The sequence below is a fragment of the Lytechinus pictus genome, chromosome 3 (assembly GCF_037042905.1).
Source record: "Lytechinus pictus isolate F3 Inbred chromosome 3, Lp3.0, whole genome shotgun sequence".
In the NCBI taxonomy this organism is placed as follows: domain Eukaryota; kingdom Metazoa; phylum Echinodermata; class Echinoidea; order Temnopleuroida; family Toxopneustidae; genus Lytechinus; species Lytechinus pictus.
This window is the reverse complement of record NC_087247.1, coordinates 24746327-24771511: the sequence shown is the minus strand read 5'-3', so window position 1 is coordinate 24771511 and position 25185 is coordinate 24746327. Positions and strand designations below refer to the sequence as shown.

General features: G+C 36.8%; 1 protein-coding gene across 1 annotated transcript; it reads left to right on the top strand.

Moving 5' to 3' along the window:
- Positions 1-33: 33 nt before the first annotated feature.
- On the top strand, positions 34-25185 carry LOC129255760 (protogenin-like). Its single transcript, XM_054894088.2, has 15 exons — positions 34-181; positions 6730-7038; positions 7523-7651; positions 8684-8842; positions 10110-10215; positions 11525-11730; positions 13084-13284; positions 13775-13870; positions 15492-15663; positions 16461-16588; positions 17762-17938; positions 18711-18848; positions 19407-19527; positions 20096-20261; positions 20580-25185. The coding sequence occupies exons 1-15, from the start codon at positions 76-78 to the stop codon at positions 21228-21230; spliced, it is 2865 nt and encodes a 954-aa protein (XP_054750063.2). The 5' UTR covers positions 34-75; the 3' UTR covers positions 21231-25185.

Here is a 25185-nt window from a genome sequence, read left to right as displayed (position 1 = left end):
TTGATCATTTTGTTGTTTTTTATTCTTACAGATGGAAGGGATATCATTCATCAAGAATATAGGCATCATAACCTGATGTTGAGGGATGTGTCATTAGATGATCAAGCAACGTATGAGTGCATAGCCCTCAATTTACTTACTGGAGAAGAAGATGTGGCCTCTGCAGTGTTATACATCCTGCGTAAGTTATAGTCTTATCTTTTGTCTGGTTGTGTCGGACAGGACCCATCCTTGTGAAGCCTTGTTCACATGAAGCAATAATGATCATAGGTCAGCAAACTACTTTTCTGTGCTCAGACATCCACGATAAATTCACTCATGCTAATGAATGTGCATTATATGATTATGATTCAGTATTATGAGATGTTGTAAATTAGATGAAATAAGATGGAAAATCACATATGATATGTGAATTTGAATAAAAAGAACAGAGAGAAGCTTGCCGGAAGTTGATATACACTACTCAAAAAAAGTTAAGGACCACTTTTTAAAACGTACATAAAGATTTTATACAAGGTGTTTTATTTCTGGAAATACCTCAGTACAACTGTCCTAAATGTCCTTAAACACGCTGTAATCAATTTCACGCATGGGTGGTTTCAGTTGTTGCACAATGTCTCTCGCATCACTGCACATCCTGAAAAGTGGGCCCCGAGGGGTATCAGCTACCGACATGAAGTGGTAAAAACGAATGTCTGAGTGTCTTTCAGGCAGTTCAGTAACGAGTGTGACCACCTCCTGCAGCAATAACGGCTTCACAGCGCTGTCTCATGGAGCTGATGAGGCGATTGATGTCTCTGACGTCCAGTGCATCCCATGCAGCCTCCAGAGCCACACCCAGCTGCTGCAGTCCAAGTGGATGGGCTTCGAGCTGGTCGAGACTCCTCCCCATCATGTCCCAGACGTGCTCTATCGGGTTTAAGTCCGGGGACCTCGCTGGCCACTCCATACGCTCAATCCCCTGGCCCTCAAGGAACTCGGTCACCACCCTAGCTCGGTGGGCACGGGCATTGTCATCCATGAAAATGATGTTTTGTCCCACATTTTCTGCAAATGGCACCACTATAGGTTCAAGGACCTCATCCCTGTACCTCACTCCTGTCATTGCTCCCCCTGGGACCACGTAGAGACGAGTACGGTTGGCGTAGGTGATGCCTCCCCACACCATGACGCTGCCTCCCCCATAACGGTCATGTTCTGCAATACAGGGGTCTGCAAATCTCTCTCCTGGTCGCCTCCAGACTCTCGAACGTCCATCATTGTGGTCAAGGGAAAATCTGCTCTCATCTGTGAACAGAACTCTACTCTACGCCATTGCTGTCTGGTCCATCTGACATGCTCCCGGGCCCAGTTGAGACGAATTCTTCTGTGAGCAGGGGTGAGTGGGACACACTGAGCTGGCCGTCTGGCATGCATATTGGCTCTGTGAAGTCGGTTACGGATTGTTTGAGTGGAAACAATCACTCCAGTTGCTGCAGCGAAGTCATTGTTGAGGCGGCGTGCACTGTGAAAGCGGTTGCGGAGGCTGAGATTCGTCAAGTAGCGATCATCTCTAGGGGTTGTCGAAACTGGTCGGCCACTGCGGGGTCTCTCGGAGCATAGCCCTGTCTCTCGGTGTCTTTGATTTGCTCTGCTAATGACACTGTGTGACACGCCCATCAGCGTTATTGCTGCAGGAGGTGGTCACACTCGTTACTGAACTGCCTGAAAGACACTCAGACATTCGTTTTTACCACTTCATGTCGGTAGCTGATACCCTCGGGGCCCACTTTTCAGGATGTGCAGTGATGCGAGAGACATTGTGCAACAACTGAAACCACCCATGCGTGAAATTGATTACAGCGTGTTTAAGGACATTTAGGACAGTTGTACTGAGGTATTTCCAGAAATAAAACACCTTGTATAAAATCTTTATGTACGTTTTAAAAAGTGGTCCTTAACTTTTTTTGAGTAGTGTATTAAAAAACAAGTCAGTCAGTCCGCAGCCCGTCCGAAAGTGCTCTATTTTATTCAGCGGTATGCATAGCCGTCCGTGGTTATGCATACGTAATGAGCTGTGAAGACGAACTTTCCGATCGGTGTTTTTTGCTCTTAGAATCGTTTATTCCTCACAAAATTGGTCTTATTTTATAGATAAAACTTTGAAATTTCTGATCAGCTAAATAAAATGCACATTTAATGTATTTTGAAGACCGATATTTAGCTTAGAAAAAAATGATTTTTTCAAGAAATATATGTGAATAAACAGAGCGCATTTTTGCAACGAGATTACACTTGCGTCAAATTGATATTATAATCAATATAAAGCGTAGACATTCTTCTTTACGACTGAAAAAGAATTATGAAATTTCATGATGTAGCAAAGTCAGGAACCACAAAAAACCACGGCAATGTCCATCGCAAAATGATTGGAATTGCAGTAGAATTGCCGACGCGTTCTGATTGGTCAACAGCGGCGCACAGACTTGCAACATTTTATATAGCTTAAAAAACCCGGAAGTAGTATGGAAGAGATCGATGTCGAATTGCGTAAGCGCACTGTTTTGACGTGTGCAAGGACCCTGGTTCGAACCCGCCGGACTGTTTTTTTAATAATTTTTTTAGGGGGGGGGGGGGGTGATGGGGATATGTTTATGCTTTTTCTTTAAATCATATTCCTTCATCGTTCCTACCCAGCTTTATTCTCTTTTTACTTTCATGTGAAGTTCTATTTAGGCCTGTATTTATTAAATCATGGAGCTATTAATAGCTCTATGATTAATTCTTACTTCTTCTTAATCACTGCTTTTGATTTTCAAGTTCTTGATTACACTTATTTGGGCAGGGGTGGGAAGGGAAGTGAGTTAAAGGTCAAGTGCACATCAACAAAAAATTATTTGAATAAATACAGAAATTTCCCTTTTTTAACACAAAACAGTTATATACACAAAACAATGGTATGCAAATAGAGTTGATTATGTCACTCACATCACATTACTTTTTAAATTTTTGTTGCATTTTTATTATATAAATTTTAGCAAATTTGATCTAAAAAATCTTCCTCGAATCACAATAGGTTACATTTATGGAAACTACGAATGTTAATGGAGGAATTAAAATCCCTCTCAAAATTTGTTAATGAAAATTAAAATAAAATATACATGTCATGTACATGTATCAAACAAAAAAATACACAAGAAATTAGAGTGCTTGTGACATAATCGGGTCTGTAATTTGCACATTGACCAAGATGAGCATATAATTGTTTTATAAAATTAGGCAAATTTCTCAATGTCAAAATAGTAATTTTTTAAATTTTGAATCATAGTTTTTATGAAATTTTCTGCAATACTTTTTTTTTCTTTAAATTCAAATTAATTTTTTGGTGGGGTGGACTTCTCCTTTACTCTTTGCTTGGAATAGGGAATGCACATTAATATTTATCCACGAACAAAATTGTCTAAACATATGCAAATCCGTAATTGGACACATGCTCACTTTCCTTTCATCCAGGCCACTCCCTCACATCCACCAGGTTTACAGTCTTATAACAAAAATGATGAATTAATTATAATACCATCACACCATAGCTCCATGATCACACAACATTCATACAGTGCTTCACAACAAATATTTCACTTCTGTTCATATATGCAATAATTACTGTGGAAAACAAAAACAAGGCGTAACCACATTCAAATACCGTTTAAAAGGACAAATATATTATACCTTCGAAAAAAAAATTGTGAACATACATGGCACTTAACCTTCAGCACATTAGATAACATATAACAGAGTTGCTTGAGAACAAAATATGATTACGGGGCATTGCAAGAAACTTATGTTCAATTTCAATTGCAAATCAACTACATGTTTGTGTTTAATCAAAGGACTTACCCTTAATTTTGGAATGTGTGATTGAGTAGAAAGTTTCTTGCAATGCACTATTAGTAACATTAAAAATGTTCTTTGGTTTTGAATTGTGAATTTTTATTTTTGTCAAGCTGTATTCCTGTCCAAGTCAGTATTCTTAGTCCTCCCCAAAACTGTGCTCTAATTTTTTTGTTTCCAATATCGATAAAGATAAATTTTCTGTTGTATCAGTCCAAAATTTGCAAACGAAATAAGGGCTTTGTCAAAATCATGGTCTGACCATTATAGTACATGATGGACTCTCCCAGAATGAAGTAGCAAGCAGAGACCAGAGTCAGCAAGTATGCAGATCTGTGTGTAGAAGAGACAAAAAAAGAGAGAAATAGTCTAAATTACTAAATAACCATTCAAAGTATGAATTATGTTACGTGTACGTCAATTAAGAGACTAACTAAGTTAAGTCTAAGTACTGTCTGTGACAGCCACAATTTTTTTATTTGAACAAAATGGTTTATGAATACTACTGAGTACGGTAGTCGTTGACGGTAGTACCAGACTTTTTAGTTTGACTTTAAACTGTTTATAGTCTCTAGAGTAGACTGTCTGAGCTAATCATCATTTAATTCTTAACCGCAGCCTGGGCTGGGGCAAAAATCATCATGGGGCTCAACTTCGACTAATTAAGAAAAAAGGTTAACAATTTTCAACATAAACATGATAAATCAAGAAATATCTCAATCTATAATAAAAACTTGATGGAATTCGGCAACATGATAATCATTGAATAAAACTTTAGAAGGGATCTACTTATTAAGCTTCGTTTATATTGAGTCTTAATTTAAAAAAAACAAGTCCACCGTCCACAGACACATATAATGCGAGCCATCTGCCATCATTACAGAAGTTTCAACGTATGGGACCAAAGGCGAAATTCTACCAACCCGCGACGAACTTAATTTTGGCATTATTTCGCGCCATCGTGGAGTGAACGAGAAGGTTACTTCCGGGTAAAACGTAAATTTTTCGATTTTTAGGGTATCATTTTCTCTAAAATAAAAATATAAGGTGAGTTTGCGTCAAGTTGGTTCTGACATATTTTGAACAGTGACTTTTCTTCTTTCTAAAAAATCCTGATCGAAACAATTTGGTTATGTAGCAAAGTCAGGAACCAAAAGTGAAATTCCGACTACAAAATCGCAGTTAAATTATTACTAAAATAAGCATCAATTAAAGAGGTAAAAATGGTAGGTTGAAAATGTCGAAATATGGAAAATTATATACCAAACTGTAGATGAAGGTCTTGAGAATAACTTACCACAATTCGTTTCGACGTAAACTGAAGTTAGCGACCAGTACAGAGCTATAACTTCAGCCCCTCCAATTCAGTGGGAAAATCAAGCCAAATTGATCGCACGTTTTCCTTCGGAGACCGCTAGAGGGCCGCTGAATAAATTTCCGTGAATATGCTCATTATCGCGCGAGCTGCGGTCTGACTGAAGTGTTTTTGTTTATTTATATATCAGGGTTTCTTAATTTTTATGTTTGTACGTCAGCTAACTTATAAACTCATGGGGTCGTATTCTGAACTCGGGTTCATAGTTGTAGTTTTACTATGGAGAGCCAATTGGAGCACAAGCTCTATTAGTACTTGTTCAATTTATTACCTCTTATGACACTCAAATACTGTCTCAGAATGAAAACTGAAATATTCTCTCCATTATGAGAGCAAAGGAAAATAAAATGGTAAATATAAGAAATATACACTATAAATCAGATTTTTAAAATAGTTTTTGGCTCCCCATAATTTTAGCACAGAGTTAATAGACCATGGTCTAAGTTAAACCTGACTTTAGAATACGGGCCATTTAGTTACTATGTGATTTTATGACTTAAGTGTCCTAAGTAAATAAGAATAAAGGAGGTAAAATTAATCTATATTGACAAGAAAATTTGAGTGTTATGTAATAAAAGGCAGTATGATGTAATAGACAGACTGTTATGTAATTATAAAAGATATTTGTATCGTGTAATTATATGGCATTGATATAATGTTTGTTCTTATGTTACATAATAAATGAATAGTGGCAGTGTTGTGTAGCGATTAGATGTATATCTAATTGGAATTGGTACAAAATCAATTTCAATAGTGGGGGTGTACTGAGAGAAATGAATCAGCAGTGACTGAAGTTAGTAGGGATGCCCTTATTACAAAGGGAAATCGATTGTGGACATAGAATAGCTTTTTGATTGATCTTACAAAAGAAATAGCTCTAGAAAACTGTACATGTGTATATTGCTGGGTGGATGAAATCACAGGCAATTTAGATGTATGGCCAAAGAAAAAAAAAAAAAAAATACCGTACTACGAATATGGTATACTACTATACTACTACAAATATAGTATACTATACTATGGGGACATCGTGGTCTAGTGGTTACAACTCTTGTCTTTCAATCAGAGGGACGTGGGTTAGATTCCCAGCCATGGTGTGTTTTTCTTCAGCAAGAAGTTTACCCACATTGTGCAGCACTCGACCCAGGTGAGATGAATGGGTACCCTGTAGGATTTATTAATTGAATGCTTTAAATAGTGCTTATACAGTGGCTCAGCTACAGCCGTAGTAATAATACGATACCAAGTATCAAGTGCAGTAGAGTATATTATAGTAGATGCGCTATACAAATGGAACATATTATTTTTTTTATTACAACCACTATAATATCAGGCAAAAAGTAAAAATTAAGTAGACAATTAAAGATTATAATACATGGGTCATATGTACAAATATTCTACAAACTCTTAATCATTGACATCCATTAGGTTTTGGAAAAAAGGAAATCTCTATTTTACACTACTTATGATTCATTCTGTTATAGAGCCACCTTACTTCTGTTCATCAGTGGAAGATGTAGAGAAGCCAGAGAGTCTAACCGGGCGCCTGACCTGCAAAGTCTTGGGGCAACCTCCGCCCGTTGTGACCTGGTACAAGAATGGTGAGCTCCTCCCTATCAGGGGGCGGATCACCCAGATGAGCCAAGACAATTGCCATTCAGGTGAAAGGATTGTCGGTAATACATTGGCTATCTGGAACTCTTTAGCAGAGGACATTGGTATCTACCAGTGTGTGGCTACCAATGAGGCAGGGACGGTATATGGAGCCTTGTACTACAATGTTGAAGTACCAGGTGCGTTGTGTGTTTTGCAACTGAAGGGATATTATCGGGGGTTACATTTACTGGCTTCCTTTTTAGGTTCTTATTTTGTGACTATATTGAAAGGAGTAATTGAAGGATTGAAGGGACTCAGAGAGATTGAAGGCTATTCTAAGTGTTTTTTTCTTCTTACCATGCTCCATAGTAAAGGCCTCGATTTTAATTCAGTCAGCCCTCATACGAAGGGTTACTTACTCTATCTTGTGTCATGATGGCACTCTCTCTTTCCACTTACACTTTCTTTCTTTTTTTGTACAATATAAATTGTTTATGATGCAGCAATCTTTATTCAGTGCATTTAATATATTTTATCTCATTTCACAATTTCAAGATTCATTGTATGGTTTTCAAAAAAAAATATATTTTAAAGACTCAATTTTGTAAATCAGTGTGATATAACAATTTAACTTTCACTTCTTGATAATCATCTCTTTTCAAAATGATTTTCTGTGCTCAGAGAAAAGACCATTCCCACCAAACAATGTGACTGCCATTGTGAATGATAGTCGTACCATCACTGTAAGGTGGAAACCTGTACCACAACCTGATGTCCAAGCCTACTCCATTTACTATTATCCAACACCAGGTAAGTCTATATCATAAATCCCTTCTGTAGTAGGATGCATTGTACGTGCACAGGGAGTAAGAGAAAAGAGTGAGATCAAAATTACTGTCAAAATGATGAAGTAAATTTTAAAATCTATGAATTCCTCACTCACACCTCAGTTTGTCCATCAATATTTTAATGTCTGTGTTGCGATCACAATATCAGTATAGGTTTGTACCGGTGTGTTGGCTCAGTTACCGGTGTGTTGGCTCAGTCACCGGTGTGTTGGCTCAGTTGATAGAGCGTCCGTCTCACAACCGGGAGGTCGGGGGTTCAAACCCCGGTCGCGTCAGACCAAAAGACGTTAAAATATGGGAGTTGCTGCTACCCTGTTTGGAGTTCAATGATTAAAGGGATAGAGCCTCGTCGATCTGGCGCTGCACAGCGGCTGCCGGGCCCATGATCAATTGGGCAAAGCAAATTTTCAGAGTATTTCATTTCATATCTATTTTGAACAATAAAATATGGATTTTTTCATTTTCATAGCGTTGAGTTCATTTTAATCTTTAACTTCACAAGAATTGGAGATTGTACATGTGTAATCATTGTTCAAGATCTTATAGGGTAAATTTACTCCTCCCCCCCCCTTGGATTATTAGGGCTATAGAAGGTATTTCATTTATTCAACACAAGAAAATAGTCGCCTGTTTGTGTAAATTACAAACGGCTTTATAAAATGACCTTAGGATGATTCTTTCAAAAAGTATAGTGGAAACTGTTTATACTTCGAGGACTGAAAGTGTTTGTATTTTTTTCTCAGGGCAGACCAACCTCAGATAAATAATTCCCATATAATCCTCAGAGCCTGGAATATTTGAATACTATTTCTCAGTGATGGCATTGTATTTCTTCTTTTTTTGTTGAAATTTTTTGCTTAACGTTAGTTCACACAGAAATTCTTGGCAGAGTGTATTTCATTCAAAGTAATTTTCATGGTATGTTATTGAGATATATGTGTCTTTGAGAAAAGTTCAGAATCATCATTTAATAATATGCATGATTTCATTACAGATGGTTCGTGGGCAGCCATGGTGGCGCGTATGAACGATACAGAAGTGGTATTAGAAAAGCTACAGCCCTATACCAACTACACCATTCAAGTAAAGACATTCATAAGCAGTGGGAGCAGTAATCTGACGGAGCCTGTGTATGCTTTCACCCAGCAGACCAGTAAGTAGATTGACCAGGGAGATGTTCATTGGCCAAGGCAGATGACTTTCTCAGTTATTTTTATCACATTATCTGAAATTAAAATATGCTGAATGGTGATAATGATTAACATTGATCTCAGTGTAAAGTTCACAGCATCATTCAATTAAGACATATTTGCAACATGTATATGAGGAAGCCATGTACACAAAAAAATATTGGAACTTTTTTCCTACTTCATTTCCATTCAGTTGTAAAATTTAACAAAGTAATGTAAAAGTTTACAAACCAATTGGCTCAATTTAACAGTAATATTGTAAATGGAAGGGGAGAATGTGGGGACGGGAACAAGGATAGGTGTGTCAACGGGAGTATGGGTGAAGTAGGTTAGACATTATATAGCTTTTATGATGGAGTTTCAAGTTCCATTATCAATGTACTGGATAAAAACCTAATACCAGTAATGAATTTTAACTGGGTTTGCAATGAAGCCATATATCGCCTCTCATCAAAGAAGTTATATTATTTCTAAAGTTTTTTCATCCAACCAGGGCCCTGCCGTATAAAGATATGCAATCAACAATTGAAATTGATAGTGACTTTTTTAAGGGCCCTGGTAAATGAGTTTGATGCATCTTACCCAAGTCATAGTCGTGTCTTTCACACAGGAATCCAGCAGCCGCCTTTTAATTGCTAGTCCTCACATTCATGGGGAATGTGAGGGAGCTGCTGTGCAGAGGGGAGACTGAGAGAGAGAGAGCGCACGTATGAAGCCCGTCGCTCACTACATGATCCAACTATAATGCAATTTTTTAACAAATCGCATTTTGCATCAAATATGAAAGTTCCTAGAAATGAAATGATTTCATATGAAGTTCCGCGTAATGCCCTGAATACTTAAATCAGAATGCTGCTTTGCTGCAAGCTTTGCAGTCAGAGGAAAGTCCAAATCGGCTCTGAGTCGCAGCCAATGATGTCATTATGATTTGGAATCGAAATTGATTTTAATCCTACAGGGAAGCTTGAAATTAATCGGAATTTTGATTTCAATATTCATGCCACTATTTGGAACTTTGATCGTTTAGATTTATAGGTTGGAATATTCATATCAAATGTTATAAAAATTTCTTTGAAAATGTTATGGCAATGGATGATGTAGTGTGTGCTGGGCAATGAGGGTGACAGCACATGCATGTATGACACAGAAAGAAGGAGAGGATTGTTTGTGTACTTTTGGATGGCAATGTCAAAGATGGTTAAACTTGTTAAAACTTTTGATTCTATACAGTACCGGACAGTGCTCCATGGTTCTGGCTGACTAGTAGCAGTCCATTCAGCATTAACATCTCTTGGCTGCCTTTACCATTAGAAAAGAGCAATGGACATATTAATTTGTAAGCCACTTCTCTTTGATATCAACATGACAAACTATTTAGCCCGTATTCTCTAACAAGGTTTTGATTGTTCCATGGTACAAACTATGGATTTATGGAGATTTCGTGTATTCATTGAAGCGTATTTATTTTCTTATGTATTTTATTGTTTTCTTAATTTAGTTCGTATTTTTTAAAATATTGACTTATTGTTTTTTCAATGGAAATTGTTTTTTGACCATAAACGGGATGAAATTCATTGATTTTAATCAGTAAACGGAAAAATAATGATGCATTTATGAATTTTGGCAAAACACTATTTGCAATTGGCTTTGTACACCAATTCATGTTTTTGAGCACTTTTTGGTATGCATGCACTTCTGAAATGATGCGTAATTTTGGAACCGAGGATTGCAATTTTGGTCTCAAAAGTTGCCTGAGACTTGAAAGTAAAAAGTCAGGGAGCGACGCGGTCAAAATATTTTGCGTGGCAGATTTATCGTGAAAAATGTTGAGGTGGGGGGTTGAATCAGCCCCACCCCCCAGTCTAATTAGGGTTAAAGCATGCATTTGTAAATGAAATACTCAATGTAATAAGAGTAGTTATTACGCAAAATCTACATAGTCCATAGTTTAGTACTGTGATAATATTAAAACCTCTTTTGAGAATACAGGCCTTTGTCTTTCTCTGTCTACAGTCTATTTGATGGGCTAGGTTGTGGATTGTCCAAATGTGATGCCACTAAATGCAACATGAATTCGAACGAAAAATCTCAGGAGTATTTTGTGTTCAGTTCAATGAGATATTAGGCATTCAAAAAGCATGTAGAGGTGAAAGACTTGTTTTGTCACCTTGCTGTAAAATGATGGAGACAAAAATAATGTTTTAAATTAATATATGATGTGTTTATTATTGCAACTTAGGACTAAAATCTGTTTTTTTTTAGAGTTGACATCAATTTTTTTTATGTTACATGAGTAGAACAATTTGTCTCACCACCTATGAACTCTCCATTATTTTAGCAGTTTGTTGCACACTTGCACCATATACAAAAAATGTGTGAAGTTATCTCGGTTTTATTTTTGATTTTTTTTTTATGGTTCTAGCGCCTAGTCTTGGTAATGTTATTATTTGGCTTTAAAAATGGACTTTCAACCACCTTTCTTTATACAAATTGACTGATTAAATATCAGAATGCTATATCCTAAATCTCAGCCCATTCCAGCATTGAGAAGGAATATTTTATCAACAAGAATATTATATTTTGTGTATACAAATTTATATTAGTTACAGGATAGTAATCTCCCTCTATGTCCGTCTTTCTTGAAGGTACAAAATTTGCTACAGGCAAGAGTCGGTCACAGATATCAGTTATAGCTGTTTTGAGAAGGTTGCAGGAACGAACTCTGTGGTTCTGAACAACCTTGAGGCTGCTACACGATACGATGTCAAGATGGCTGCTGCCACAAGTCCTGGGTTTGGACCGGAATCACAGTGGTTAGGCATACGTACCATGGACGTGAGAAATTGCACCCGTAAGAGCACAAAACAACTCAATGCTTTACAATATTTCTCTCGTATTCCTTAAAGGTAGAGGTGTTGTGGCTCAGTGGATAAGTCTCAGGACTTTGAACCACAATCTCACCGCAGCACTCACGTCCTTTGGCAAGGCGTTTATCTACATTTGCCACTCTCCACCCAGGTGTAGTAAATGGGCACCCGGTAGGAAGGAATTCCTTGAATGCTCGATGTGCCTGATCACGGTAGCTGTGCTAAAGCAGCGCTTAGAAACATTTGTATTAAGTTCTATACAAATGTTGCATATTATTATTATATGCTAAAGCTCGGGTAATAGTTTGCAGCGCTTAGAAACATTTGTATTAAGCGCTATGTAAATGTTGCATATTATCAAATATTGATTTTTATTTAAACACATGAAAGAAAGTTGAATTTTGATTTATAGTGTTTGGGTTATGAAGTTCACATTCCATTCAAATTGTCCATTTGCCTGAATTGTGAAAGCAATCATATCTTAAATGATATTTGTCCTATCATATTCACCAGTCGTTCTTAAAGTCGCTCTTAACTTACGAACAGCTTTATGAAACGGCCCCCTGGTTTATGTAAACTTTCTGGACCCAACCGTATACTGTGTGAGTTTAAAAAAAAAAACTTGAGGCCTCACAAATCCTTATTTTAAGTAAAAAATCTGTTTTGAATGCATAATCATTATATATGACTGGAAAGAGTATCTTCTCCCAAATAATTTGATACCATATTTATGTGGTATGTGTTAATGCTTGGATGATCAGGAGGTATTCTTTGCAGTGATGTAAATGTTGCTTTGCGCCAAAGTAAGGCATGACTACAATGAATAAATTTGGATGTCAGTGATGTCATGATCCTACAAGAGCTGCATTAAAATGCATTTCTAAACACTTTTTTTTAGCAATTTACATTATAATTGTTCAATAAACACCTTTTAGTATCAATTCTCATTTTAATTTCATTGAAAAGGGATTTGCGAATATGCTTACTAACTCATGTGGGATTATGACATCATTGGCATCTGGGATTCATTCATTGCATTCATGCCTTACTTTGGCACAAATCAAAATTAACATCACTGCAAAGGATACCTCCTGATCATTGAAGCGTTAACACGTACCAAATAAATATGGTATCAATTATTTGGGAGAAGATACTCTTTCCAGTTATATATAATGATTATGCATTCGTGACATATCTTTTCTTAAATTGGGGATTTGTGATGTGTCAAGTTTATTTTACTCAAATGGACGGTATATTGTATAAACCTTAATTCAGCATTCTGTAGATGACTAGAAATGAACAGGTTTATGAGACATCCTCTCTGTTGTATCTTGTAGTTGCTTCACCACTGCTGATTGTCCATAAAGTCATCAATGCCACTGCTGTAGAGGTCAAGTGGTCAGTCTCTGAATCCAACGGTACCACAGGAGAGTCCAGTATTGATGGTTTTAAGATGACCCTGACATCCTACAACGATGGATCACAGCAGATGAGGACGTTCCCCAAGGAACAAAGGAAAGTTGTCATAGGAGGCCTAGGTATGTGTCCAGCAGATATTTGTATGAAAGATAATTGAATGTTGTGAAACACATGAGGGAAAAAATCATTGGTCAGCTATCAAATTCTTTCTATGATATTGAGGAAGAATGATCATTGAAAAATGCTCCTTTGCAAAGGAATAATTGTCATAATGGCTGTTTATTGTTTATTTGAAAATGGAAGAAATGATAGTTGAATTGTTTGGCAGACGGTTTGGGCGGACAGTTTAGGTAGAGTGTAGTCCCATACATGCTTTCCTGTGTACAGTGTATGAGACCTTGTCATATAGGTGATGACAATAATGATCCTTGGTTCATGAAAAAGATTGTAAGAATTTGCATGGTTGTATTTCTCTACTGATTAAAATTAAGTAAAAGAACAAGAATTTTGTAAATGGAAGCAAGTACTGCATGACACCTGGGGTTCATTAAATGTGGTATGACTTATTTTCAGTAATATCAATATAAAAATTGTTCCCTCATTGCGTAGAACGACAGACAGCATACAATCTTGTGATGCAAGGATGGAACGAGTGTGGAGATGGTCATGTAACTGCTCTTGCATTTCAGATGCCACGTATTGATCGTAAGTAACTGTCTTATTTTATTTTTATTATACGCCCGTCCTAGACGGGACGTATTAAGGTATCACGCTTGGTGTCCGTCCGTTAATTTTTCCTTGTAAACACGAAAAAACTTTAGTTTAACTTAACCTAGGCTCGTATAATTTGGTGTGTATGATAGTAGCATGGATCCCAGGAATTCTAGTGATTTTAAGGTCAAAAGGTCTAAGTTCAAGGTCACAGTGACATGTTTTCATCTTGCTCTTCTGCAGTCCTTGTAAACGCGATAACTTCAGTTTAACTTAACCTAGGCTCATGCTAGCATGGATCCCATGAAGCCTATTGATTTGAGGTCAAAAGGTCAAAGTGACATGTTTTCGTCTTACCCTTCTGCATTCCTTGTAAACACAATAACTTCAGTTTAACTTAACCTAGGCTCATATAATTTGGTGTGTATGATACTAGCATAGATCCCAGGAATTCTATTGATTTTAAGGTCAGACGGTCAAAGGTAAAGTCGCCACCTTCCACTTTTCTTGCTTGACCAATTACTCCATTTCCCACGTTACAAATACGCCTTCCTGTTAGCGACACTCTTGTTTTATAATAAATTGCTCTCAACATTTTGGAAGATATATCAGTACTCTAATACTCTAATATCATACAAAGTTAATGAAAAGGTAATTTTGCTCCTGTGAGATTAAGTCTGTAATCTCCTTTTGGGATTAAAGTCCTTTCAGCATTTAAGGAATTGAAGATCAAAACAAAATTGTCTGATATGATATATATGATTGTATGATAAGATACAAGGCCTGTACCAGAATGAATTGTATTTAAAGAAGTCTATCAAGATGTCAAATCCAATTACCTAATGCCCACTTCTGAATAAATATAAATCAAGTTACATTTTATTTAAAAAAAAAACCTTTGTTTATTTGCAACTCTTTCTGAAATTAACACTGCCTTTATGGTATTTTTTTTGGATAATCTTATAAACAAATTAGCCATGGTTGACTTGAAGTAAAAAAAAAAAAAGAAGACATCGACCTGACAGGATATACCACATAAGGGAATTAGAAAGTGCACCTGTTAACCTCACTTCATATGAAATATTCTTAATTCACTGTATTTGCAAAGTCCGACATTTGGAATTACTAAAAAATAATTGCATGTAGAAGATAGTTTGTGTTTCCTTGTTAGTACTTTCTATGTACTGAGTTCCAACTGTATTTGGTTTTCTCTTACAAGTATTTTTACTCATTCCATATTACCAAATGCCTTTAATAACTTCTAGGTAAATGGTGGTGAATTTTTAACTGAGAAAACGTGAATGCTTGTGAGCAAGCAACCAGAGGACTGATGTGTTAAGGTCCTCTCTGAGGGACCTGGTAATGAGGATTAATGCCATACCAAAGGGCACTAGCGCAGCAAGAGGGAATTGAACCCAGGTCACCAGAATGAGAAACCCCCACTCTACCGACTGAGCTATTGCGCCTCCTCTGTACTCTCATGTACTATGTTTATTGTTTCTCATTTTATTTTACTCTATTTCTCTAAGTCAACACAAGTCTGACTTGATATTTAAGTAAGTAATTTGCTTCTCTTTAAATAAAATTAAAAAAATTTCTCTTGATGTATGATTAGCTTCAGGCAATCGATTCTTCATGCTTCCGCCGTACGATATCAGAGCTCAATCTACCTCAAGGGCTATCTATTTACAGTGGCAACCTCCACGGACATCCATTGTTATCTCCTATTATTCTGTCTTTGCTGAGCCATCCAAGAATAGCCCTGCTAAAACAACCGACACTTTCAGGTGAGTGTTATTCCCCCCCCCCCCCCATCTCATGCAAATTCAAAACCATTTGTTCCAGAGAAACTCATCAGACACTATCTTGTACTTGAATGACACCTCTTTACTGGATGAATAAAGCACTTTGATTATGATAGCTAAATTCAGCTTTTTGTTTTGAGGTATTGTGTCACTTTTTACCATTTGGGATTATTTTGTTTGTTGTGTTCACATGCTAATAAAAAAGGGAACATTGTTTGCAAGAGTGTAACAATCAATTTGCACAAGATGCTTCTCAAGTCAGGCAAACAGGTGTTAAATTTGTTTTTCATTCATAATTAAGTTTTGAAATTAATAATTTGAAGATATTGGCCCGTATTCTCAAAAGAGGTTTCAATTGTACCATGGTACAAAACCATGGACTATGCAGATTTATGTAATTAACACGCTTCATTCTAAGCGCACTTTGCCGAAAGCGTGCATTTAATTGGATTTAACTTTGTGTACGTGATGAAATAAGCGTAATCATGTTTATAATCTGCATAGTCTATGGTTTTGTACCATGGTACAATTGAAACCTCTTTTCAGAATACGGACCTTTCAGTGTATATATCTTTTTGACTCCCTTGATTGAAATTCATGAATGGAAGTCAATATGATTTTGTATATAATTGAGTTATTGAAGGAAAAATGTATACATTCAACTATTTTAATGTTCACCTTGACTTCTTTCTATTTCTGTGCTGACACTTATTGTTTATTTTGAAATTGGCTACATTCTAATTATGCTGTCCCCTCTCTTTCACTTTACACCACCAAAGTTCATCATGCTCTATAGAGTTAAAGAATTTGGAACCGTACACAGAGTACAGAGTGATGGTGAAAGCCCATGGGACTAGTTTGGAAAGTGATTACAGTCCTCCTATATACAAGAGAACAAAAGAAGATGGTAAGTTTGTCAAATATTCAAGTTTAGGTCCCACACCACATAGTCTGTCCAATTAGACTGAAAATTTACCCAATGGTCAAGAAAAGAATGTTGGTCGCAGCTTGGTCTAATGCTGTCTTATTTTTGTTTGGCCTCACACGACCTAGGTCTATTCCCAGTGTGTCTACAACCAGGTGGTGTTTCACAAAGATTTCAGAGTGACTAAAAATAACACTTAAATTCTGGTATATGATACATCTGCAAAGTGGTCAGATAATACACAGAGGACATGCGCTACTACTATTCATCAGTGAGGTCACACGTTAGATTCCGTGTGCATGTTGCATGACACGAAGTCACGCTTAACTCTTTGTGAAACGACCCCAATTCACTCAATCGTCATTTTGGAATTACCACCAAGTATAGAAAACGCAGGAGCTTCTCAATCTGTGCTTCCCACACATAAACACAAATATTCAGAGCTGTGAATGCTTGTAAGAGGATAATAATAATTCTAGGCTTCACGGGACACCATATATCTTTCTTGATACATGGTGTGATACACGATGTACCGTGAAACCTACTACACTATTTTTCTTCGCCATGGAAACCTTCAGAAGTTACAAATAATTATAGGCTTAATACCATCCTTTTAACTTATTTACCATTTCATCAGAAGTTGGGCAGTTCCCACAATGTATTCTGAGACCACAAAGTCTGTTCAGACAAAAGGGTAATGGTCCAAATTACCGTTAAACGGAAGATGGAAAAATAAGTTTTCAATTAGACCCTCCCCCCCAGAAAAAAAAGGTTATTGAGCACATTTGGGCATGAGACTTTGGTGATTAGACTTAATAGTAATTAGACCACTATAGCATAGCAACAAAACAAAGAAAGGGGGGGAAATAAAATTGTCTTGATTAACGTTAATCTGTGCTCTGGAATAACCTTTCAAAGTAGATTTTGCTACTTGCAATGTTATTTGTAATATTTGATTGGAAAAGTAGAAATGAAAACTTGGGTTTGTGAAGAATTGAATGCTTGTTATCTGTGTAGTTTGGGTGATGAGAGTTCAAATTTGTTTTCTGGAAACACAGTTGAAATACACATTTGCAAATCTGTTCTTCATAGTTCAAGATTAAAGTGACAACCATTCAGATGACTGATTGAAATCCTATTTCTTGTTTCGTTCAGTCCCATCTGCACCTACTGATGTAAGTATCATCACACCTGTTGAATCACCTGGAGCTGTATTGGTAGAATGGCAACCTCCAAGGTATCCCAATGGTATCATCACTGCCTACCGTGTCACCTACCAATCCTTGAATACATCACATCTCCGGCCAGATAATGCTACCATAGTAACAAATGGTGGGTGTGGTCATCTCTTTAGCAGGTCTCGTAAAACCAGTTTATCCTGCTGAACCTCCTCAAAGCGAAGAGTGATGAAGGAGTCAGGATGTGTACTCCCTATGTGTGAAGCTTACTAATTCAGAAAGCTTTGTGGTATTAAGCTATTTTCTATCTGAATTTGAATAGACGATGCCCTAATATTAATTTGATTTTATCAAGGGATGAATGGTCTAAAAGGTGTGAAGTGTTGGTCTTCAATACAGTTTCTTCTACTTTTGAAGTTTGTATGATAATTTACCGTTTGTAGCCAACCTCGCTTGGCGATACTCTGCAGGAACTTCAGTATTCATGTAGGTAAGATCACCAGACGGACCAGTGTTGGATGTTTATAATAGTTTGTGAGTTTTATATACGCTGATCAACTTTGTGGCCTGTGTCCATGCCATTATTGTTAATGGTGTATCCTGGCTTCTTATGCAAGCATATTTTGTTGAGGCTTGGTAATCAAACTGAATATCACACTTGAATGGTAGATACCCAGATACTGTAAAGGAGTATTGAAAGAAGGTTGTCTTATAGGATATTCAAATGAATAAAAGGTCAATTGTAACAGGTATAGGTTACCTGTGATATTCTTTTTTGTGTATGCAATGTGGGGGGGGGGCATGGAAGCAGCTCTAGGCACATGCCTTGTTCAGTATTTGAAATACTAGGGTGGGGGATGTTGAAGTCTTATGTGGATCGAATATCTCTCAATTTTCTGTTTATTTTTGTATAATTCTTTTTGTAGGTACTTCTCTGCAGGCCCAATTCAGCAGTCTTAAATACGGGCATCATTATGCTTTCACGGTAGAGGCATTTACCAGTGTAGGAAAAGGTCCAAGATCATCAAGAATGATGTATATTGTGAGGGTTCAGGAGCTCCCAAGTAAGTTCAATGCCTTCTTATGCAATTGTTTAATCATAATGAAAAGATTGATAAGAAACCATCTTACATGTCAAGTTGTTTGGAGACAAAAAAAAAAGGTTGCAAGTGCTCATATTCACACTTGATTTCTAGCATGCTTGTCCTCGCTTCATTCTCTTATAAAATATTGCAAATGCCTCTATCCATACTTAATTTTCCAAGTGCCAAGTACCCCCATCTAAATGCAGTTGTGTGTATTTATTTGGTTAATTGAACTTTAAATGTCCATACTTGCATAGATACTTGCTGGAGACATGTTCTCAGGTTGTCCATTGGTTTGGTTACCCTGGTTTTGTTCTTGCAATAACTGGAGAACTGTAACACAGATCAACTCTAGATTAAAGTCATGTATGCCTGTAAGAGAGTGGTGATGATCTGATTGACATTTGGGGTCATGACATGAAAATATTGCAGAGCTTTGCTGTGCCATGTCTAAAGAAGCCTTTAGACAAAGTGGCAATCAACATCTCAGGGACACTATTCTATCTACTAACCAACACTCCATTTCTTCTCCTGCAGATAAAACCCCATACCCAGATATTGTCAATCTAGATGATCTAGAGAAGGGCATTGTAGCTGGGATTGTGCTTGCAACAGTCTGTATTATGATCTGTACACTCCTGCTCATCTTCAGACACAGGTAAAGTCTAATGCGTTTGACTACATTCTCACTTCTTAGTCATTTGTGTCTTGTACTATTGAAATTTTATGTCATTTTAATTTGATTTGAGTTACAGTGCCTCCTGTTCACCTGGATACTTGCAGTTGTATGTAGCTGAAAAAGAAACTTCACAGAAATTCTATTTCATTCATGATGTGGTGTACTGTGTCGCTCCGGAATACCTCCCATAGACTTTGAACATGTGACTTGAGCTGATCCAAACCATGATAGGCAAAATATGGCATGGATACTGGTATGGACGGACTTGTCAATAAGACGAATACATCTCTGATGTATGTAAAGACCAATAACATACTTGATATGCCGTGCAAGCAGCATTATATATTATATGTAACATTCTCCTGAAGACAACAAGAATACACTTGTCGAATCGTTGACTTTGGGTGGTCCTTGTCAGGACCAACAGTTGCCTATGAAAGATACATGGTGTACTGTGAAACCCACTACACTCTGCTTCTTCACCATGGAAACCTTCAGACGTTACAACAATATATCTAATTGTAATCAACATTCATTTACCTTACAGGAAGGATTGCACCTGTCACAACAAGTTCTGTGTAACCAAACAAGAAGAAAGACAGGAGGCCCCAGGTATAGAGTTGGTAGGGGAAACAAGAACCGTAGAAACACAGCTCTACCCTCCACTCACACAATCGGCAGTCTTGCAACACCAGCTCTGCAGTGGTCAAGAAGTAAGTTTTGCAAGATCCTTAGGCTTTTCTTTTTATGTCATCTTTTTTACAATCTGAATTGGTCCATGTTATTTTCTTTGATTTTGTTGTTTGCATATGTATTTGTTTATTTTTTATTTATGTATCTTTTTTTGGGGGGTGGTGGGGGATGATAGATAACGAAATCTGTTGTGACTATGGGTTTTTTGTGTGGTTGCTTTTATGAAATAAAATGTCTTAAATTTTTTTCTCATTCATTTCTGTTCCAATATAGCTTATTTTTTCATGGTACCTTGAATCCAAGCACTTAATTTCTTTTCAATATTCATTTTGTGACAGGACCCCAAAAGTGTAGAGCCATTATTACACGACTACATTCTGACCAAGCCTCACTCTGGCTACCTCAACGGAACCACAACCACCATCACTAACACCGCCACTACCATGATAATAACACCTCATAACCAGCAACAGCATCATCAGGAATCCAGTCTACCTCATCTGGCGAGCACAAGCCATCAGGAATCCCCTCCTCAATGCTCTTCTCTAACCTTCGCTCCTCATCCTGGACCCATGACGACAGGAAGCAGAAGCAGCAGCCAGCAAGACATAGCCACGGCTTCAGAGACAGCTACCCACCTCTGTCTGGTCCATTCAGGCCCAGCATCTACCTCAGCAGTAGACCATTCACACATAGCACTGCTACAAGAAGAAGAACAACAAAACCTCCCCGATGGCTCGGGCACTGATTCGCCACCACGCCCGGCGTCGTACCGGGGCACAAACAGTGATAGTGGGATGGATGGGGACATAGATTGGGATATTGGTGATGATCTGGATGATGAGGGATCAAACACCAGGCATCCTGTTGATCCCAGTACCTCTTACCTCAGCAGAAAAATGAGTTATCACAGCGATCGAGAAGGCGCTAATCCAGACTTAAACCCCAAGGCACTCTACCTCTGTAGTGGGGATGTCAGCTACGCGTAAAGTCATACCAACTGGCAGGAAAAAACCCCAAAACAATCATGAATGATTTCTTTTTATCAGGGCGTAGAGTTAATGTTATCTTGTGACACTGTTTGTGAATGTTTCTACTCTGCTGTCAACTCTACCTGTGTGTTCTTCTGAGGCAGACGCATGATGAACATCTAACGATATCAAACACCCATGCATTGTTTACTGTGATAGATTATTGTTGTTCTTTCCTGAAAATGTGAAGGGGTCACGTCGACGAGGAGGCATCTTTACACCTGTATGATAGAGGATATGTGTCAACGCTGTTTTATCAACATCTTCTACAGGGAACAAGTTATGGAAAAGGAGTTTGAGACATGGAGGTGTTCCTAAGAGAGAGTGGGTGGAGAATGTTTTGCAGAATATTATACCTCAAGCTGACTTGAATGGACAACCAATGAACCACTATGCTTCCATGGGAAGGTTTGTTCACATTGCCCACATTTCATCACTTGATGATGATGTTATTTTTGTATTCAAACATGCTGATTGTTTTAAATCATTATACTTACAATGTAATGAGATATTATATTCATGCCTTTGCTTTGACAGAGAAGTAGGTATAAATTCTCTGCCATGTCAATTTGTCAAAGATATTTGACTAAAGTGAAGAAGAAAATGTACAGTGGGTTCTACAAGGAAACATTAAGTATTTCTTGTTGGAGCAACCGACTGAACAAATATTACATTTGTTAGTTTTTTGTCTCACCTGCATAGCAGAGTGAGACTATAGGCGCCGCTTTTCCGACGGCGGCGGCGGCGACGGCGACGGCGGCGTCAACACCAAATCTTAACCTGAGGTTAAGTTTTTGAAATGACAGCATAACTTAGAAAGTATATGGACCTAGTTCATGAAACTTGGCCATAAGGTTAATCAAGTATTACTGAACATCCTGCCTGAGGTTCATGTCACATGACCAAGGTCAAAGGTCATTTAGGATCAATGAACTTAGACCATGTTGGGGGAATCAACATCAAAATCTTAACCTAAGGTTAAGTTTTTGAAATGTCATCATAACTTAGAAAATATATGGACCTAGTTCATGAAACTTATACATAAGATTAATCAAGTATCACTGAACATCCTGCATGAGTTTCACATCACATGACCAAGGTCAAAGGTCATTTAGGGTCAATGAACTTTGGCCGAATTGGGGGTATCTGTTGAATTACCATCATAACTTTGAAAGTTTATGGATCTGATTCATGAAACTTGGACATAATAGTAATCAAGTATTACTGAACATCCTGTGCAAGTTTCAGGTCATATGATCAAGGTCAAAGGTCATTTAGGGTCAATGAACTTTGGCCAAATTGGGGTATTTGTTGAATTACAGCCATAAATTTGAAAGTGTGTTGGTCTAGTTCATAAAACTTGGACATAATAGTAATCAAGTATCACTAAACATCCTGTGCGAGTTTCAGGTCACATGATCAAGGTCAAAGGTCATGTAAGGTCAAAGAACTTTGGCCACGTTGGGGGTATTTGTTGAATTGCCATCATATCTCTATAAGTGTATTGGTCTAGTTCATAAAACGTGGAAATAAGAGTAACCAAGTATCACTGAACATCTTGTGCGAGTTATAGTAGTTTTCAAAATCAGCACTGCTGCTATATTGAATCGCGTGATGCAGGTGAGACGGCCAGAGGCATTCCACTTGTTTAAAATATAAAACATAAAGAAAGTGTCAATGATATTGATAATAAGATTGATATTAATAGTAGTAGAGTAAATGATAACACTGATATAAGTGGTAAATACATTATCTTTTTATAGCCCCTATGAGATTATAAGCAAATGTTTCTTTGGACTTTGGCTACAACTTCGGCTTATTAAGGCATTCAAGGGAAAAATTTATTAGGTACCAATTGCTTCACTATTGTTGATTGCAGCGGAATGTGGATAAATTCCTTACCAAAGGAAATGAATGTTGTGGAGTTTGAAAAAAAAATTCACGACCCTTCAAGAACCCCCACAACGCTTCCACAAAATATGCATGTATTTCCTGATATTTATATTTTATATGTATTTGTTTATGTCAGTGATAAGTGGCATTTCTTTCATGGAATTTCTTGTGGAAAGTCTATGTCAAGATAAGTGTAAAAAAAAATGCAATTTTGGAATAGTTGTTTGAGGACCTCACATGACATAACCTTATCTACCTGTTGTGAGGGAATCTAACCTTTGATGTGTTCTCACATGTCATTGTCATTATTAAGGGTCTGCTTGGCTTTGGCGTCTCAGTTCTCATCCATTATTGGGCATGATCTAATGTTTTAAACATATTTACCTCTTTCTAATAACAATACAAGGAGAAAATGAAATAAAGAAGTTTATTACAGTTTGGAGTTCTAGAATATATGAAGTATAGATCCTTTCTACCTCTTTTACAGAAACAGAGAGATATCCACCAAATGACATTGCCTTTCTATTGCATCAGGATTTATTTTATTCTTGTCTTTGTATTCATTAATCAGTGTTTGAGCAGGATAAACTGCAGTGAGGATTTAAGGAATTTTCAAACCAATATCATCCTATTCTATTGAGAAAAAAAAATGGTGAATTTGTAATCATTTTTTTTTCTTGTAACTTTCAGGCAGAGATCTATGGTAGGGCAGAACTAAAAATTATAGAAAATTTTGAGATATTTTTTTTAAGGAAAAATAATGTTAAACTATTGGTTTTCATACAGTCCATACTACCCGGTTGGATTAATCCTAATTTTGTTGTCCTTTTATTTGCTTTTATACTTTTTCCCCCAATCTAGTCTAATTTCTGATTCTATCATTTTAATCCGGTGTCAAATGATAAGAATTCAATATAACCTACCGATATTTTCTGCTACCTCTAAAGCCCATTGTCCATAAATGATTAAGGTAATTTCTGATTAAAATTTATTAGATCATATCCTGAGAGGAGATGGTAAACAATACTAATTGAACATCATTTGTTAAATCACCACTACCCAATTTAGATTGCTGTTACGTTCATTTGTGTATTAATGCAAGTGTGATGTAAGGATGTATTTGTATTTCTTTGTATAGATAATGAAAACCCGTTTCACATCACAATATTTTCTTACGTTTTAGGATGTTTTATGGAATCAAATGGAAAAAAAAACTACCTCAAACTTTAGATATAAGAAAATATTGAATTCACAAGACAATTCCTCTTATTACATCAAATAAATGTGAATAGACGTTGTGGATTCACTCTTTCGATTACCATGTTATTCAATGAAAAGCACTTCGGATTTTTGTTGTTGTTGTTGAACAATATATGATAGCAGGATGTAAACTATATGGTATATTTTGTCAGGTACACACATGTATAGCTCAGTGTCATGGCACATTGTTTACTTGAAATTTTCTTCAGAATAATTTAAGCTGAGCTTGTAATAGAATGATCAAGCTCTTAGTATAAAGGATTGTGGATTTAATTATGGGTAGAGGACTCTTCACCATTGTGGTGGGCAATTTGGAGGTCAATTTGTAGACAGGATAATCGAAAATACATTCATTCTTTCGAAATAATCTTGAAAATATGTAGGCCTACATGTCATATCAATTTTTCAGTAGTTTTTTATTACAGTGTACATGTCTTGCAGTCGCCATATATTAGAAATTAGTATTAGAACTGATTGCTGCAATTGACACCTTCAGAGTTATTTGATAATCAAGAGTAGATTGATTATGATATTTTATGTTTGTAGAAATATAAACAACGTATTGAATACTTTCTCTATTGCGGCCATATACATGTATTGAGAACTAAAATTTGAATTATTGCTGCAATGGAAACCTTTGTAGTCATATGATAATCTAGATAATTTTCCATAGTTTTATTATAAACTCAACTCAGGCATATTTTTTTCTGTAAGTTTATGTTGTTGGCAGTTGTTAGAAATAAAAAAAAAATAATCGTCA

Excerpts from the sequence above, each read along its gene's own strand:
- LOC129255760 (XM_054894088.2), top strand. The coding sequence starts at position 76 with ATGTTGAGGGATGTGTCATTAGATGATCAAGCAACGTATGAGTGCATA. Across the intron at positions 7,039-7,522 it reads CTACAATGTTGAAGTACCAG|AGAAAAGACCATTCCCACCA; the intron begins GTGCGTTGTGTG and ends TTCTGTGCTCAG. Across the intron at positions 10,216-11,524 it reads AGCAATGGACATATTAATTT|GTACAAAATTTGCTACAGGC; the intron begins GTAAGCCACTTC and ends TCTTTCTTGAAG.